At 43.1% G+C, this 17,423-nt stretch overlaps 4 protein-coding genes across 4 annotated transcripts; 2 read left to right on the top strand and 2 right to left on the bottom strand.

Moving 5' to 3' along the window:
* Positions 1-12: 12 nt before the first annotated feature.
* On the bottom strand, positions 13-1,089 carry LMH87_000315 (uncharacterized protein; the record flags this gene model as incomplete). The annotated part of the gene is made up of 1 exon (XM_056198200.1): positions 13-1,089. The coding sequence occupies one exon, from the start codon at positions 1,087-1,089 to the stop codon at positions 13-15; it is 1,077 nt and encodes a 358-aa protein (XP_056055173.1).
* A 355-nt stretch (positions 1,090-1,444) lies between these two features.
* LMH87_000314 (uncharacterized protein) lies at positions 1,445-1,882 on the top strand (the record flags this gene model as incomplete). The annotated part of the gene is made up of 1 exon (XM_056198199.1): positions 1,445-1,882. One exon carries the CDS (start codon positions 1,445-1,447, stop codon positions 1,880-1,882), a length of 438 nt encoding a protein of 145 aa, XP_056055172.1.
* A 402-nt stretch (positions 1,883-2,284) lies between these two features.
* Positions 2,285-5,283, bottom strand: LMH87_000313 (uncharacterized protein; the record flags this gene model as incomplete). Its single annotated transcript, XM_056198198.1, has 2 exons — positions 2,285-3,566; positions 3,617-5,283. The coding sequence occupies 2 exons, from the start codon at positions 5,281-5,283 to the stop codon at positions 2,285-2,287; spliced, it is 2,949 nt and encodes a 982-aa protein (XP_056055171.1).
* Positions 5,284-14,132: 8,849 nt separating this feature from the next.
* On the top strand, positions 14,133-15,081 carry LMH87_000312 (uncharacterized protein; the record flags this gene model as incomplete). The annotated part of the gene is made up of 5 exons (XM_056198197.1): positions 14,133-14,194; positions 14,267-14,315; positions 14,376-14,589; positions 14,662-14,700; positions 14,768-15,081. 5 exons carry the CDS (start codon positions 14,133-14,135, stop codon positions 15,079-15,081), a joined length of 678 nt encoding a protein of 225 aa, XP_056055170.1.
* Positions 15,082-17,423: the final 2,342 nt, after the last annotated feature.

Raw genomic sequence — 17,423 nt, 5'->3', positions numbered from 1 at the left:
CCATGATGCTAATTACATGATCGCGCTCTTTGTCCAAGTGTCCCGATTATCTCGAATCGTGCTCATTAAAATCCCCGGCAGCGCTCGCACCCCCTCGCCCTCGTCCCTCAACATATCATCACTCATCTTCAAAAACCGCTCCTCAAAAGCCTCCCACATATTTTGGTCCCTCTCCTCCCTGGCACCAGGACGCGGATAAAACGGATCGTTCCTCCAGAAGCACATGGCCGCGCGGCGCATCCCTGCCGCGCTCATCTCCAGCCGTCTGCAACAGTCAAAGTCCAGGATCCACATGCTGTGCGGCCCAAAAGCCTCTGAATCAAGACACACATCCCCGATAAATGGCGCGGTCTTTGCCTCAGCCCCTCCTCGCGCGGGCGCCAGGACGTACTCGACGTCACCGGCGTCGACTCTGGCGATCCAGTGCAAAAAGGCAAGCCCGACGGCCATGGCCGTGGCATAGTCGTCCACCGGAAGCCCAAGCTCCTGCATCTGGTCCGCATGCAGAGGAAAATTGCGAAGGCTAAAGAATCTCTGCCTCGGACCGCCTTGCTGGTTTGGGGCCGGCCGCCTTCGGCCCAGATACGGGCGGATAAGGCAGCTTGCATTGGCCCTGTCGCGAGCCATCTGCGTGGCCTGCTGCGGGCTCGGACAGTATCGCCCAGCCACAAGCTCACGAACATGCAGTGGCATGGGCGGGATTCTCTCGCTGATTAAAGCTTCGCATGCTGTGAAGCCTTCCGGCAGTCTGGGTAGGATGCTAGGCCATAGGGCAGAAGTCTGCTCCAAAAAAGCAACGTGGAGGGGGATATTGACTTTGATCCGAGAGAGGCTCTCGCACTTCTTCTCCTCGTATTTATTCTCGTCATCCTGGGTTCGTACATCTTTCAGATGGGTTTGCTCAGCGCTGTATTCAGTTAAAGCTGACAGGACTTGAGTATGAATGTAACTCTCGTTTGGCAGCGAACGCCCTGGGCCGCCATCTGCCCGTTTGACGACCAGCGCGCCACCATCTTCCGACCATACGGTCCCACAGAAGCCCTGCCCAATCTTTTCGAGTTTCTTGCTGCTCTTCCGAAAATTCTCCATCTGCAGATTTGTTTGTAGTGTAGAATTCGTATTCTCGAATTGTTTGATCAGTTTGCTTGTGCAGTGTTGAAGGACTGCGGATGTCGATTGTTTATATACGATTCTAGGCAGTGTTACCTTTTTTTGTCTTCAGAAGCGATCCTGTTCCCGGAAAAAAGCCTGTAAACTCATTCGATGCTTGGAAAGTCTACTTCTTGCAACAAGGAGTCATTCATCATCTCGGTTTATACTGGTGGCCGCACGGCCCCACTAATCCATTCACATCACCATCAATGCCGAGTCCCGACCTCGTCCGCCACCAAACCCAAACCAAACAACGATTTCCAACAAATTCACCACCCACCTCCGAAAAGCCATGCTCCCACGACTCCCTCTGCAGCGCACCATTGCGCGAACCCTCTGCGCTCGCTCCATCCCCGCGGCCGCCGTCTGCCGCCGCCACGCCTCCAACTTTGGCTCCGCCCCCGGCCCTCCCAAGCTGCCCGCGCAGGAGCAGGCCGAGTTTGAGCGTCTGCAGCGCCAAGCCGCCGTGTCCTCTGCCTTTCAGCCCGAGGCCGCTGCTGCGGAGACGAGCTCCGCCGCCGCGGACGCAACCACCCAGGTAACGTCCACCAGCTCCTCGGCCGTCGACTCGGAGCTCAGGGAGGGCGGCGGGCTGTACCGCGGCGCCAAGCCCGAGTTTGACGGCGACAAGAACCCGCGCACGGGCGAGGTCGGCGGGCCGAAGAATGAGCCGCTGCGCTGGGGCAGCGGCGGCGACTGGAGCTACAATGGAAAAGTGACGGATTTCTAAAGACCACAAGAGAGCGGGCGGGTGCATGTGCACTTGTCCGAAACGCTCGAAACGATTCTACACATGGGACTTGGGACGAATGTCACAACGGCGAAAAGGGCCGTGTCTGTACAACATACTTCTTTGGAAGTCAAAGCCATTTCTGCAAGATGGAGGTTCGTCTTCATTCTGCTTGTATTATATACATCCATACATACGTTCGCTTGGTATCAATAGAAGAAGAAAAAATGAAACCACGTCAGATCCTGTCGTGCCGTGCGTGGTGTGCTGTTTGCCAAACTGAAATAGAGTGTCCTCTTTCCGTCGCCCGCTCCGCCAATAAAGAAGAAAAACCGTGCAAGAAATGACAGAAATAAAAGCTTTCCCCCGCAAATGTTAGTACATGGGTCCAACTATAGCCAACTATGCCGCCAGCTGCCCCAGCTCATCTGCGTCCTTAGGCTTCATGTCCTCTCCCTCGCCCATTGCGACATCCTTTTCGGCAGAAATCTCCTTCAGCACAGGCACAGCAGCATCGGCCGCGGTCTTGGCATCGGGAGCGGCCGTTCGGTTCTCTTTGTCCGACGGCGATCCGTGGGCAGTGCTCGTCTTCTCGGCAACACCACTACCGTCTTGAGCTTCCGCTTGTTTCCACCAGTTGCTCGTAATCTCGCTACGCAGCTTGCTTATGCGTTCTTTTTCCAGTGCGCGTTCCAGGCCGGTGATGTTACCAAGGCTGGCGTTGACCTCGACCATGGCCTTGCGCATGCGGTCGCGTCGCGCTTGGCCGCGGAGGCGGGCTTGCGGCTGTCCACCGTTGGCGACCCATCGGATGCTCTCAATCATATAGCTGACACCATCGTGCACAGCGTGACGACTGCCAAACTCGCCGCCGAATTCGCGGCTGGTCAAGCCGAACCTGGTGCAGCCACCGTACTTGAGAAGACGCGGCACAATGATAACATTGATGTGCAAATCCCTGTCTGCTGGAATTGGCATCGGGCCAGATTTGGGGACTGATGAGATGATGCCTTCAGAGGATAGCTCTGCAGGTACCTTTTGCTTTTTGTTCTCCTTGACGCCGTTAGTCTCATACAAACTAAGCATGGCAGTGTCCACGTCTTCAGTCCATTCTCCCATGATCCACCCGGCGTGAATGCAGGCCGCAACTGGGTCAGAGTCGTCGGTGTATACGTCGGTCCCCCACAAGAACGCTCTGGCGGTAATCTCCTCTCTCGCAACAGGTGTGAGGTGGATGCGAGGAACCTTGATCGTCAATGTGCTATTCTCTTTGCCCTTGATGCGCTCCAGGGGCAGAGGCTTAGGTGTTGAGGAGAAGCCACGGTTGGTGGATGCTCGGGGCACCAGCCTTCCTGTCTTGATTTCTGTCTCGTAGACAAAGTCCCCGAGGTGATGTCGGGGTTTGTGTGATAGCGACTCCAGGACAGCCTTGGACGATACAACGGTCTTCGTCTTTGGCGGAATGACGGGAGCTTGTATTTCAGCGGGCTTCGGTTGAGGCGTGGTACTTTGTCCAGGTCGTCCGGCATGGTGATGATGGTGATGATGGTGATGGTGCGCTGCGGCTGCGGCCTTGTCTGTTGCGTTCTCGATTGGCGTGCCGGATTTGCCGCTCTTAAGTGGCGTTATCCCAACCAACGGCGAAGACACTGAATCGGGCGCATGATGGTGATGGTGGTGATGGCTGCGGCAAGCATTAGTATAGTTTCAGGCATACTCTCGTGGGGGACTGACTGATGATGGTGATGGCCTTTGACGCGCTTAGCCCCTCGTCCAACAGGAGTACGTCTTCCCGAGCTCTCATCGTCAGGCCTGTCCACGTCATCTTTGAGCTTTCTTCTTCTCGGCTTCTTGGCACCCTCAGCAGGGTCTTCGTCTTTGGACAGGGCAGCAGCACCGGCCTGCCCGCTGGGCGCAGATGTAACAGGGCTGGATGCACCCATATTGCCTACACCACTACCTATGCCGGCAAACATGCGACCAAATTCACTCTTGATGCCTGGCTCGCCGGCGGGTCCTGGCTGTTGTGGCTGGGCGCCCTGTACTGCTTGTGGGAGCGGCGACATACGCCCTTTTCGATTCATCTCCTGCACACCCAGAAGGTTGCGCTGATGAATTTGACTGCCCTGCTCATCCCCGTTTCTCTGTCGGGCAGGGTCGTACGGCGCGGGGCCATGCGCTGGGTTGTGATACCCAGCAGGAGGCTGCTGCTGTTGGTCTTCGCGGGGGCGACCTCCAGAGTGCATACGTTCTAAAGGGGCTCGGTCGGGGGAGTCGTAGGGCTGCACAGGGCCACCCGCAGAGGCTTGAGGATGGGGATGCGAGGTGGGTGCGTAGCGGTCTTGATGCTGAGGCGGCGCCGTTTGGTAAGCAGAGCCATGGGGCGCGTAGTGGCCGGACGCGGGAGGATATTCAGGATGGCCACGCTGATGGTCCATGGGCGCGCGATAATTATGATCAGGTGCCTGACGAGCCCAGTGATGGTCGCGAGGCGGTTCGCGTTGGTCGGCTGGCTCTGGCTGCCTGGGATAGGATGGCTGGTTTCGGGGGTTGAGCTCTGGCGGGCCGTGGCGCGGTTCTCCACCGGCGTATGCATGCTCCCTCGCTTCTCGCTCTCGTTGGTCGGGGCCAGTCTGCCTGTCTCGCTCCAGTCGGTATCGGTCGTCAAAAGGATAATGCCGCTGCGCAGTGCGATCTAGGTAGTCTGCGCCATGGCGAGGGTCATCGCGGCGTGCATACTGGTCTTCTTGCGGCGCTCGCCCCAAATCCATCGGCCGCGGCAGGCTGCCGAAGGGCTTGGGCTGATTGCCCGCCGTATTCGGCGGGCCAGCCGATATTCTGCCCGTTTCTCGTCCGGATTCCGCAGGGGCTGATGGATGCCTGGCATGATAAGACTGCGGCGTACCATATCTTTGAGCATCAGGGGTTGTGGCGTAATGGCCTCGAGGAGAAGGGGCGGCGCTCCCGCGCGGGTCGTAGTTTCGTTGATGGTCTGGCGTCTGGGGGCGTCGAAAGGGGGTGTATTCGGAAGAGGCCGAGTGCATACGAGGCGATGCATGAACAGACGGGCCGTACTGAGGAGCTGATGCGGTCGGGGGAGCGGAGTGCGGCGAGTAGTGTGAGGGAGGAGGCTGCGACTCGCGTGAGGCCGGGGGCGGACCGCCCAGCATCGACGATATCGACATGGAGCTGCCAGCGCCTGGCGAGGATCGCGTAAGTGAGTTGAGCGCGGGCAAATCCCTACCGGAGCCAAAGGAGCTGGGTGGCGGCGGCCCTACACCAACAGGCGGCCGAGGCGGTGGCGGTCCATAGCTGCCGGAGCTGTGGGAGTGTCGGTGATGCGGTGGTTGATGCTGCTGCTGCCCTAGATGCGGCGGAGGCGTCTGCGTGGGAGGCGACATGGCGCGCCCAGCACCGATGTTTCGCGGGGATGGCAGCGACGAAGGGCTCGCGGGTGGATGAAGGTCGGCTAGATCGGGAAGCGGCGAGCGCGGTCGCGAGGTGCGAGCTGTCAGACTGGCGCGGCGGCAGCGCACGACGGGGACGGGGATCGGCAGAAGAGGCGGCGGCGACGGCCGAGGATGACAGCGACCGCGGCGGCGGCGCAGCGGGAGGAGCAGACGGCGATGCGCTGACGGAGCTGCCTGTGCTGCTGATGTGACGATGATGCGCCGTTGGTGTTGTAGATGCAGCAGTTGCGGTGACGGACGGACGGACGGACGGACGCTTGGCTGGGCTGGGCTGGCTGCTCCAGGCGGTGGTGGTGCCTGGAATCCACGGCGGCCTGTGCTGGGGGTTTGTGCCGAGAAGTTTTTTTTTAGCGTTGGCGCGCTGGCTGGGCCGGTGCTTGCTTGTGCTGCGGCGACTGTGAGTGGCCAGCGGCTGGGCCAGACAAGTTCAAGCTGGGGGATCCCCAGAGTTACGGGGCCTGCGGACGCTGGGAGCTCGCACCGGGATCCACGCTTGGGCCTGATTCCGCCGCGAGCCAACTGCTGTAAGGTGACGGCTGGCCGAGGGGCGGTAAGCGGTTGGCAGCAGGCCACATTCGGCAGAGCTCACTATCTGGTCAAGGAGTAAGCAAAGGCCACCTCACAGAGGGCGTGGGCGTGATCAATTCCATAGCTGGGCAAATAAGGTCCTAGCTCTCACGGCTGCCACGCGATACAGTTACCTACCTACCTAGCAGCTTGGGGGCTTTTTCCACCGCCAGCTTGCTCCGCTAAAGCTGTTCGGGAATCTGTGGGCCCAAGCGCCACGACTTACTGATTACTTAGGGTTGCTTCATCCGACGCAGCACTTTTCGTGCAAGGTTATTCGTTGAAATGTCACAGGACGCTATTCCACTGTAGTATTTGTCTATAGGGAGCTACGCTTGTTAAGATAGAAATAGTACGAAAAGTCTGGCGGTGTTGCCGCTGCAGCCCAAAAGGCTGCGCTTGTCGATTGGCTTGTGCCAGCGCACTGCTGTTTCGCGTCTTACCAGTACTGCAGCATTTACGTTATCTTTTACCAGTCAAGACCGACACAGAATGCTGAGAATAGGCCGTATTTTACCAGTACTGCAGTATTTACATCACTGTTTACTAGTCAAGGCCGGCACAGAAGAGTAGGACGACGAGCAGCGTTAGTTATTGGCTAGGAGCTAATAGAAAGCAAGCTAATAGAAAGCATCCGTCCAGGGTAAAGGCCTCAATCCTACGTGCGCAGGTCAACGGGGCGCTGCTTGGACTCAGCAAGCAGTTCATAGGGATGAAGATGCTCAGAGATTCTCCAGCTGGGTCACGACGATTTATATTTAGAACTCTCAAGTGCAAAACGTAGTGTTCTCTTGTATCACTCAAGTTGGCTCCTTAACTGACCTACGGGGATGAGCCATCTAAGCTGTTCCGTAGAGTAGAAACGAAGCTATTGGCTTTGTTATCTATCTGTAGTGCTTTAGTGGGTGACGTCTTATTTAAAGCTGGCCGCCCTGGGTGGTGCTTAAAGGTGATGCCTTATAAGAGCTGGTCTTACTGGACTAGTTCAACTGGGTCTACCCTATGCGCACAGGGTAGGTGGGTGGTGTGACCTAGAGCCATGATCACGTGGATGACGCAAAACCAAGGTTCACAAGAAAAGAATCCGCGTCACCTTTATTAGTTTTCTAATTCCCTTCAGTGTTCCTTTTCATTAATTCCCGGAATCACTAATTTGATTTCGTTACTAATAAGTGGCACGACCCTTTGCAATACCTGCTAAGAACATTTTAGATTCTCGCGGACCGACTTAACGTTAGGCACCCACTTAGGAGCTAAACCCACCTAGGAGCCACTCTTATATAATAATAGCTTATTTACTAAGTTATAGTAGGTCTATTTCTTAGAGAGTAAGTTAGGCTTAAAGCTATAAGGTAGTATATTTAAGTAGTATTATAAGCGTTTATTAAGAGTAGAACTCTTAATAGTAAAACTATTACTTAAATTAATTAATAGAGATCTAAACTATCTAGACTAGCTATAATCCTTCCTTTATATAATAGTTTATCTTTTTATTACTTTCCTTAAATTATTAGCTTACTTACTTTTATAATCCCTTTATAGCTTACTAGCTTACTTACTCTAATAATCTAATAAGGTTATATAACTATAAGGCTTAATTACAGAGCTTATAAGTACTATAAGGTTATCGTCTTAGGCCACTTTCCTAGTCGCCTTATATTACTTCCTATTATTTATAATATAATACTCCTCCTCTATTAATTTTATCTTTAAAGCTACTAATCCTATTTTAGTTATTTATTTAGTAAGTATATAGAACTTCCCTTTTTTATTATTATATACTAATAATATATTAGGTTATATAGAAAAATCTTATTCTTAAAAATCTAATAAGTAAGATACCCTAAGGTCCTTTATTACTCTTTATAGTTAAGACACTAAGATACTATATACTTATTATTTTAACTATTAGTTAAAGTGTTATCTTACTAATAGTAGGACTTATTATAAGGAGTATATCTATTATAGTCACTCCTATAATAGTATACTAGTAGTATCCTCTTATAGGTTTTATTCTTCCTTTTATTATATATTTTCCTTACTAATTTATTTTTATAGTTTTATATTTACTTATATAGTAGAAAAAACTAAATAATACTAAGGAAAAGGCTAAAAAGCGTTTAGTTAAACTATAAGTTTAACTATCTTAAGCTATAAATTATTTAATATAGATCTATAAAACTTACTATCTAGTAAAGAATAAAAGCTAGAAACTATTTAAGTAGGGTATATAAAAGCTAAATAAGGAAGATAATATCCTTTCTACTTTAAGCTTTTATAAATAGTAGGTTATTTATAATTTATAGATATTAGATGTCCCTAATAAGCCTAACTAGTTATAGTTTAGTCTAAATAAGATTCCTAAGCTAGGTCCCTTACTAACTATTAGTAAAAGTCCTTTAGTAGGTCTAAGTAACTTATAAGGTTCCTTATAGGTTTCTAGGTGTTCTTAGAGTTTAGGTATCCTTTTTATTTAATAAGATATTTATATTTTTTAATATTTCCTTATACTTTAAGTATTTTCTTAATTTTATATATATTATTATTTTCTATAATAATATTTATAGTAACTATAATATTATCTAGTACTTTCTCTAATAATAAGATATAGAATATAAGATAAATTCTTATTCTATTAGGTAATAATAGTTTATAGTTAGTATTTAATATTTTTATTTAATAAAAAATAATCTAATTTTCTTTTAGTTAAGTTTATCACTAAGTTACTTTATTTTAATATTTTTATATATAAGGTAGACTTTATATCTGTGAGGTGCTGTCGGCGAAGAGCTTTAGTCACTAGATGATCCTTGGGTTTTTAAAATGATGGTGGAATTATCGCTGCCTCCTCGCTACTCCCTCGTCGGCAGCCCGCAGCTATATAGTAGCTTCTTCGCACGTGATACCTCTGGTTGCCTATAACCTCCTACCAACCAGCGTGCCCTGCGGGTGCCCTGGCAATATCCCTCTTCTAAGACTAATACTAATAATCTCTTTTTATCTATATAGTACTTTATATAGTTTTATAAAAATATCTATTTTTATTATAAGTGTCTTTATATAGTTATAATTATTACTATATAACGTGGTTAATAAGCGAGTCGCCTAGATAAGCGATTCGCCTACTCTACCTAGTTTTTAGCACCCTTCGCCTTAGCACTTCTATTACTTAATAATAATTTATAGAAATCCCTTTAAAAGAGGCGGGCATTATTCTTACCCTTTAAGCTCTTAAAAAAGACCTAAAACTAAGTTATAGAGAAGCTATATTAATCTATAATATACCTTAAATAACTATTTATAACTAATATAATAGCTAAGTTATATAATATAACTCTACGCCTAATTTAAAGAAACTTACTAATTTAGAAGAGAGAGTTATAGTAAAATATATTCTCTAACTAGATTTATAAGGACTTCCCTCTTAGTACGTAAATATAGAAGATATAGTGAATTAACTACTTACTAAGTATAGTAGTAGATATATTAGAGTGCACTAAGTGAAAAACCTTATATAATAATAACTAGAACTTACTATATATTTTTAATAGAGATATAACTATTAGAGGGCTAAATATAAAGATCTAACTATTATTTATAGTTAGTTTATACTTTTAGAGAATATAATTATAAAATATAGTATTATAAAGTCTAATATTTATAACTTTAATAAGACTAGATTTCTAATAGGCTTTATTATAATAGGAATAGTTATTATAAGCTCTAATTAGGTTAGAAAAGTAAAAATAGTATAGCCTAGTAATAAAGAATAGGTTACTATAATTTAGGTAGTAAATTCCTAAGGCTTAATAGTACCGCTATATATTATAGTAAAAGGCTAAAAACACCTTATATCTTAGTATAAAGATAAACACTTACTTTTAGATTAATATATTAATATAAGCTTAAATAGCTAGATAATAAATAAAATTAGTATAAATTAGATTAAGTATTTTAATAAATATATAAAAGATTAAAAAGAGGATAGTTATTATCTCCTAATTCTAGATAGCTATAAAAGTCACTACTTAACTACCTTTAAGCTTTTTTACTAAGAGAAGAATATTATTACCCTCTATATACCTATATATTCTTCCTATATACTCTAGCTTTTAAATATTAGCTATTTTAGTCTACTAAAAAAGGCTTATAGGCGATAAATTAAAGATCTTATAAAGGCTAGTATTATATATATTACTAAAAAAGACTTCTTCTTTATATTTTTTAATACTTTTAATAAGTCTATTATAAAAGAAAATATTTAAGGTGGTTTTTAAGGCGCTAAAATTACCCCTTTTAATCCTAAAAAGGTTATTTCTATCTTAGAACTTAAGTTTATAACACTAAGTCCTCTAAACTTATATCTAGGATTAGCTAGATCTTAGGTCTCTTAGACGCTAAGTATAACAAATAAAGTGGTTTTATAGTCTTTAATTTTAAAAAAACAAATTACTAATTACCTAGATAGCTCTCTAACTAAAAGTCTTAATATACTTAATAGTTTTAAGAAAAGTGTAATAGTTATTATATATAAGGTTATATTGTTATATACTTAGATATAAGGCCTTAAAGCTATAAATAAGCTAATTAGTAAGCGCTAATAGGCTAAAAAAATAAGACTATAAACTAAAAGATCTCTTTCTATATAAGATATAAGAGATTTAAAAGAGCAGATAGATATAGATAGTTAAGTAAAGGACGAAATATAAGCTTATAGTTATTATAAAGTAAGGGTTAAAACGCGTAGTTAGTAATATAGTGTATATAGCTAGACTAGCTATAATATACACACTTATATTATAGATATAGATATTAGTAAGGAAGAGGATTCTAATTAATTTTAGATATTTTTTTATATTATAGTTAAGTTATTAATAGTTAAAAGGGGAAAGGTTAGGGAATATAGGTGACTTACTTATCTAGGCGACTCACTTATTAACTATATTAGTATTTTATATCTTATATATTAATTAAAAGTTATATTACTTTTATATTAATTATTTTTTAGTTAAATCTTACTATATATCCTTTTATAGTTATAAGTTAGTAAGGCTTATCTTTTATAGTCTAAAATAATTATAATTTATTAATAAGATTTAGTAAGATAAAGTTTCTTTATACTCTATTATTAATTATTATCTAAATCTTTCTTCCTATAATAGTTATAATAATTATAAGGTATATAATATTATTAATATTTATAGTATATAGAGACCTATTAGATCTCTATTAAGGAATTAGTTAGAAGTTTAGTAATAGCTATTTTTTCCTAATTTCTATTTAGTATCTTCCTCTTATTAGTCTATCTTTTAGAATATTTTAAAGATAGTTAGTTTTCTTTTATTAAAGCTTTAGTAATAATTAGGTTATCTACCTTCTATATTAATTAAGTATAAATTAAATACACTTTTTATCTTCATACTATTTCTTCTATCCTTATAATATAAGGTTATAATATAGATAATATAGGCGTTTTTATTCTTAATATAGTATATTTAGGTATTAATTTTAAGAGAGATTAATAACTCTCTTTATTTCTTAATTATCTAGTATTAAAGTTCTTTTTTAGTAAAAGGTCTACTATATATATTACTATTAGGGAACTATTAGTATTTAATTTTCTTATAAAAGTAATATCTATAGTTATTAAATAGGTAAAAGGCCTATAAGATTATTATATAGTTATAATATATTATATTTACTTTAAGTGTCTTAAAGTTAACTTTTAAGATTAATAATTCTCTTATCTTAATATCTATTAAAATAACTATAAATATAATAAGATCTAAAATATTAGTTTTTTAAATAAAAACTAGTTTAAGTTATCTATTTTAATAATAAGATCTTCCTTTAATAGTATATTATTTAATTAGCTTTAAAGGTATTATAAGGATATAATTAAATACTTCTTTTATATTTAAAGTAGTAAGTATAAGGTTATTATCCTTATTAGACACTAACTAGGTCCTAAATTCCTAGTCTTTATCTAAGTTAATATTATCTACTAAATAGTAATAGTATTTAGGCTTAGAGATATATTCTTTACTATTTACTATATTAAGATTTTAAGTAGGTAAGTTTTTATAATTAGTTATATAGAGTTTTTATCCTTCTCTTATAGGCTTCTATTATTTCTTTAGGGCGCGGCACTTATTAGTAAAGTGTCTAGTCTTATTATAGTTATAATAAGTTTTCCCCTTTTCTTTATATATAGTATTAAGTTCTATTAGTTCTAAGTAAACCCTATAAGCTATAGATCTATCTTAGTATCTATTTATATTAGGTTAGTATTATTATAACTATTAGCTATAATTATTTATATTCCTTCCCTTATATTTAAGTTATCTAGTATAAAGTTAGTTATTAACTTTAATAATTTTACTAGTAAATTTATTAAAGGTATTAGGGTAATCTTCCTTTATAATTTTATCCTTTATATTCTTATATAAAGCGTTATATAGTAATTCTATAATACTATTATTATCCTAATTAATATAAAATAAGATATATTAAAATTCTTAGATAAGGTACTATATAAATCTAGTCTACTTAAAAGCCTTAAGTTTATATATAGTAGTTTAAACTTTATTAAGGTCTTTAAAGGTAGTTATAAGTACCTCTTTAAAGTTATTATAGTAAGTAAAAATTTAAACTATTTTATCTTTAAGGGTTTTATTATTAAGATAGTCTTTAAGAGTTAACTCCTATTATTCTATTACTTTACTAGTAAGAAGGTTTCTAATATAAAGTATCTAAGTAGTAGGGTTAAAAATAGTAGTATTTACTTAAAAGTAGGCTTTAGCTTAAGTTAGGAAGGTATATATATCTCTTTTAGTACTATTAAATAGTTTAGGTTTAAAGAACTTAGAGAGTATAAGGGTTCCTATATTATTTACCTATATAAACTAAATCTAGGCAATAAGGGCTTTAATTTACTACCTTATCTATACTATATATTAGGTAGGGTTAGTAGTACTTCTACTTATAGTAAATATTATAAAGTTTAACTACTTAAAGTTTTAAAGATAACTTACTAAATAAGATTAATTAAAATATAATAATAGCTTATTTACTAAGTTATAATAGGTCTATTTCTTAGAGAGTAAGTTAAGCTTAAAGCTATAAGGTAGTATATTTAAGTAGTATTATAGGCGTTTATTAAGAGTAGAACTCTTAATAGTAAAACTATTACTTAGATTAATTAATAGAGATCTAAACTATCTAGACTAATTATAGTTTTTCCTTTATATAGTAGTTCACCTTTTTATTACTTTCTTTAGATTACTAGCTTACTTACTCTTATAATCCCTTTATAACTTACTAGCTTACTTACTCTAATAATCTAGTAAGGTTATATAACTATAAGGCCTAATTAGAGAGCCTATAGGCACTATAAGGTTGTCCTCTTAGGCCGCTTCCTTAGTCGCCTTATATCACTTCCTATCGTTTATAATATCTTACACGTCACGTTTAGCCCTATTACCTTCTTATAATAACTATAATAACTTATATAAATATTATTATTATTTAATTCTTTTTTAATAGGACTATTATAAATATTAAATATATAAAATAAGACCTTTAAAATATAATTTAAGACATTATTAATAGTATAAGCTAATATAAAGCTAGAAGATATTAAGGAATCCCTTAATAAACACTTAATAGCTAACTTAAAGGAAAATAGGTTAAAAAGGATATATTTAAGTAAATATAATATCTTTTTAGTACTTAAAAGAGGCATATTTATAGCTAGATCTTACTTTAAGATAAGATAGGCCTCTCTCTAACTTATAATTAGGTCTAAAAGATAGTAGAGAGAATAGTATATCTTAATAGTCATACTAAAGACGACGAGGGCTGGTGGGCGCTCGGCCTCATCCACGCGTACGACTACACCCACAGGCAAGAGTACCTCGACTCGGCCGTGCGCATCTTAGCTAAGTTGTCTATAGGTTTATGGCATTGGCAGCGAAGAAGGCGCATTATATATCTTCCCGCAGTTCTGTAAATGAGCGGGAGAGTGACGATACACGACTCTAACTACCCCGCGAATTTCCACGTGCCAAGCGCGACCTCTTACCTTACATTCGCCTCCGGAAAGAACAGACGTCGGGCTGTTGCCTGGAGAAGCTCGTAATGGCGCCGTCCGGCTCGCTTTGGTTGTCCAAGTTTGGGAGTTTCAGGACTTCCCACACCGCAAATACGAGCACATGTCACAGCACTCATCAGCGGACGATCCCAGCGCGACACTCACGGCAGTGATGATGCAACAGTGAGCAAGCGCAGACTGATTTGCCCAATCAACTGCGACTTCACCGGCAAAGCCTGATTTTGGACCCCCTAGCAGTAGGCGACGGGCATGGCAAGACGAGTATATCGTTAGCACTCTCGTGGTATGTCTTTTTCGTTGAGCCAACATCGCTAGTACTCGTGAACCACTCTTACGTCAGCAGTATACATCCGGCAGCACTACTCCTCGGCGCTGCCCTGCTCGCGGCAGCTATGCCGCAAGCTCCAGCCGACTGCCCAAGGGCGTCTACGAAATCCCGTTGCGCCAAATTAATGACAAAAAGGCCTACGGCATGGATGTTGATGTCGGAACGTCGCCACAGAAAGTTACTCTCCTGGTCGATACCGGAAGCAACACGTATTCTGTCCAGTCTTCATGTGAGTACCTGCGTGTTTTCTCCTCCTATAAATACCCCGAGTACAGCGCGCTAACAGTGGCAATCGATGAAGACGACATCTGCTGTCAGGAGGCCATGTGCAAAGACACCGGTACATTATTCGTCGACAACAGTGTCAGCAATGTCGTTTCAGACTAGGGCTATTGCAGCGTGCTAAGCGTCCACACCGCGGATGGCGAGGCCGTGGAAGAGGTGCACCAAGTCGGCCTCGAGCTTCACCCGCGAGCTCGTCAGCCTCGACCGCGAAATGTGGCGGCAGCTCAGCCTCTGCTGCTTCAACGACATGAGCACCATGCTCCTCGTCCACGGTGGACGCATGCTCGGCATCATCGGCCAGGAGCTGACCGACCTCGTCGCCCGTGGCGCCATCACGCAGGCTGCCACCGCCCTCGACCGGGCATCACGCATACCATTCTGCCCGCCGCCCTCAGCTGCAGCAACTCCTCGCCGAGTCCGACGACGCGCAGCATGACCACATTCTCGAAGCGGTGCGCGGGGTAAAAGGGGCGGGCATCATCTTTTGTAAGGAGATAACGGCCGAGGCGTGGCGGGCCGCGATGGACAATCTGCAGTCACCACCGCTTGTCGAGGGCGCGAGTCTGGTCGTGCAGCGCTGCCTGAGGCAGCTGCTGTACGACGTGATGCTCAAGAGGACGGGCGAGGTCGGCTGGTACCCCCTCATGGGCACCTAACATGTCACGAATGGCGGGTATCTCGGCGTTGGCAATTGGCCAAGCAGCACGGAGCGCATCTGTGCCGTCTCTAGCGGATGTGCATGGATATTTTTCAAAAGAAGAGCACCTTGATCCCGTTGACCGTAACGCCTTGAGAAATAAGATCCATCTTAGTGTCGACAACATTCCCTGCTGGTACTGTGTTGTACATCGTTGGCCGAATATTTCTTGTCTATATCTCTTTCATATATGCTGCTGCCGTGAGCATTTCAGCTTTGTAGGCGTATAAAACTTGCCGGTTGATGAAAAGGCCCAGCAATAGAGCAGGCAGATGGTCAAATTGCTGATTGCTAATGTTGCCCTTTTTTGCGTGCCATTGCCTGGAGTCACGTCTTTCCACTTGATCCATCCATTTTTACCTCAATAATCTTTTTGCATGAGCGGCTGATACTACTTCTGGCGAAGAGATATTGCTAACATGATTTTGTCAACTTCTTGACTAGTGAAGTGTGTGCTTGCCATTTCTTGGAGCCATATCCTTCCATTTGTCCATTTGTTCTTTTTGTCATATTGTTGGCGTGACCCTTTCTGACCCTCAATTGTGACACCATCTGCGGGTCGTCTGTTCTGCCATCATCTGCATTGTATTCGTTTCTTTGTAACCAACTTCTGCTTTTATGATCATGTTTTAAGTCATGCTGGGGGGCGCCTTCGTACTTTGGCCCGTTCGCTTCCCCACTGGCGCCTTTTTGCTCATCCGCTTGATGATTCCTGCATCGTCCATTTTCGTTCCTTTTGCTATCATGTGATGTAGGAGATGAGTTTCGGTAGTATTGTGCCTAATGCGTCAAGATTCTACTCGTCCATCAACTTTAATTCCCATCTTCTACTCGACCCATTGTCTCTTTGTTGCGCAACGATTTCCGAACAGTCTAAACCATGGTTAGTGGCTTTCGTTTAGTTGGTGCTTCTTGGCCTGACTAGTTTCGGCCGATGCGTTAGTGCTTTTCTGGCAGGACTAGTGTCGCGAAAAGTAGGATTTAAGTGAGAGCGCACAGATGATGGAACGATTCACTGCCCACGAAAAGGAATTGCGAAGTCTGCCTACCTGCTCGTGTAGGGCCGAGGGAGGGCGCTGTCGAAAGAAATGCCTATGCAAGCAATCGCTCCGTCTGGATCACAATGAAAAGACTTTTCATTATCATGCATTTTTACATTAGTATCTTGGACTTACATATTTCCATAAAAGCAAGAGCCGCAGCTCTAAAAGATGTCATAAAGTCGAGAAGCTGCCTGCCATTATGCAGCAGGCTGTAATTCCGTATAAGTCTCCCAATCTAGCCCGCTGCATCTATGCAAACTTTTACAGGAATATTCCCATCCAAGTCAATCACGTATAGTGTCAGAAGACACATGACGCCAAAATGATAATACATGCTGATATAAATAATTAGATAACCAAGAATAAAAGCCAGAGTCAGCCGTTAAGAACCTACTAGACAAACATCATCAACGGCGTGTGGTTACTACAGCTGCCGGGACAAGCAAAGAAAGAGACATACCAATACAGGCCGTGTTAGTAAACTTTTACCGCCTGCTCAAAAGACTTCTCGGGATTGTCCTAGGCCTTATACACCCACTCTATAAACTCGAATAGCTTCGCGGTGATCAACTTTAGGCTGTTAGGCAGTAACCTGAGGTCCCTCATAACAAACGCGCCATCTAAAGCGATTTATCGACATAGGCTAGGAAGGAATATACCCAAGAAAGAACTTTTACCAGTAATAGAGCAGGATAGGTCGGCTTTCGAGCTGGGCGGCCTAGGCGTGCATTTGCGTGTTTGCCTGTCGATCGTGTACGTCCGTCTCCTGAAGTCAACATAATGATATGCAAGACGCCCGTGATTTGTTCAGCAAATTCAACACGTGTTGACAGGAGCAAGACAGCTCTTCAATCCCCTCAACTTTGAACCGCTTCATATATTTATTGCGGCAAATACGGGGAAAGTGGAGGCCCTCAATTCGGCGGTTTAAAGACTAAAAATGGACTAAACTCTCCGGTGGCTGAGAAGCCCGCCACGTCGAATGCCAGGGGGGTGCCTGGCGGCGGCGCACTTCAGCTCCCGCGATCAGCTCCCGTC

This window comes from Akanthomyces muscarius, chromosome 6 (genome assembly GCF_028009165.1).
Source record: "Akanthomyces muscarius strain Ve6 chromosome 6, whole genome shotgun sequence".
Classification (NCBI taxonomy): domain Eukaryota; kingdom Fungi; phylum Ascomycota; class Sordariomycetes; order Hypocreales; family Cordycipitaceae; genus Akanthomyces; species Akanthomyces muscarius.
The sequence above is the reverse complement of the archived record's forward strand: the minus strand, read 5'-3'. Positions and strand labels throughout refer to the sequence as shown.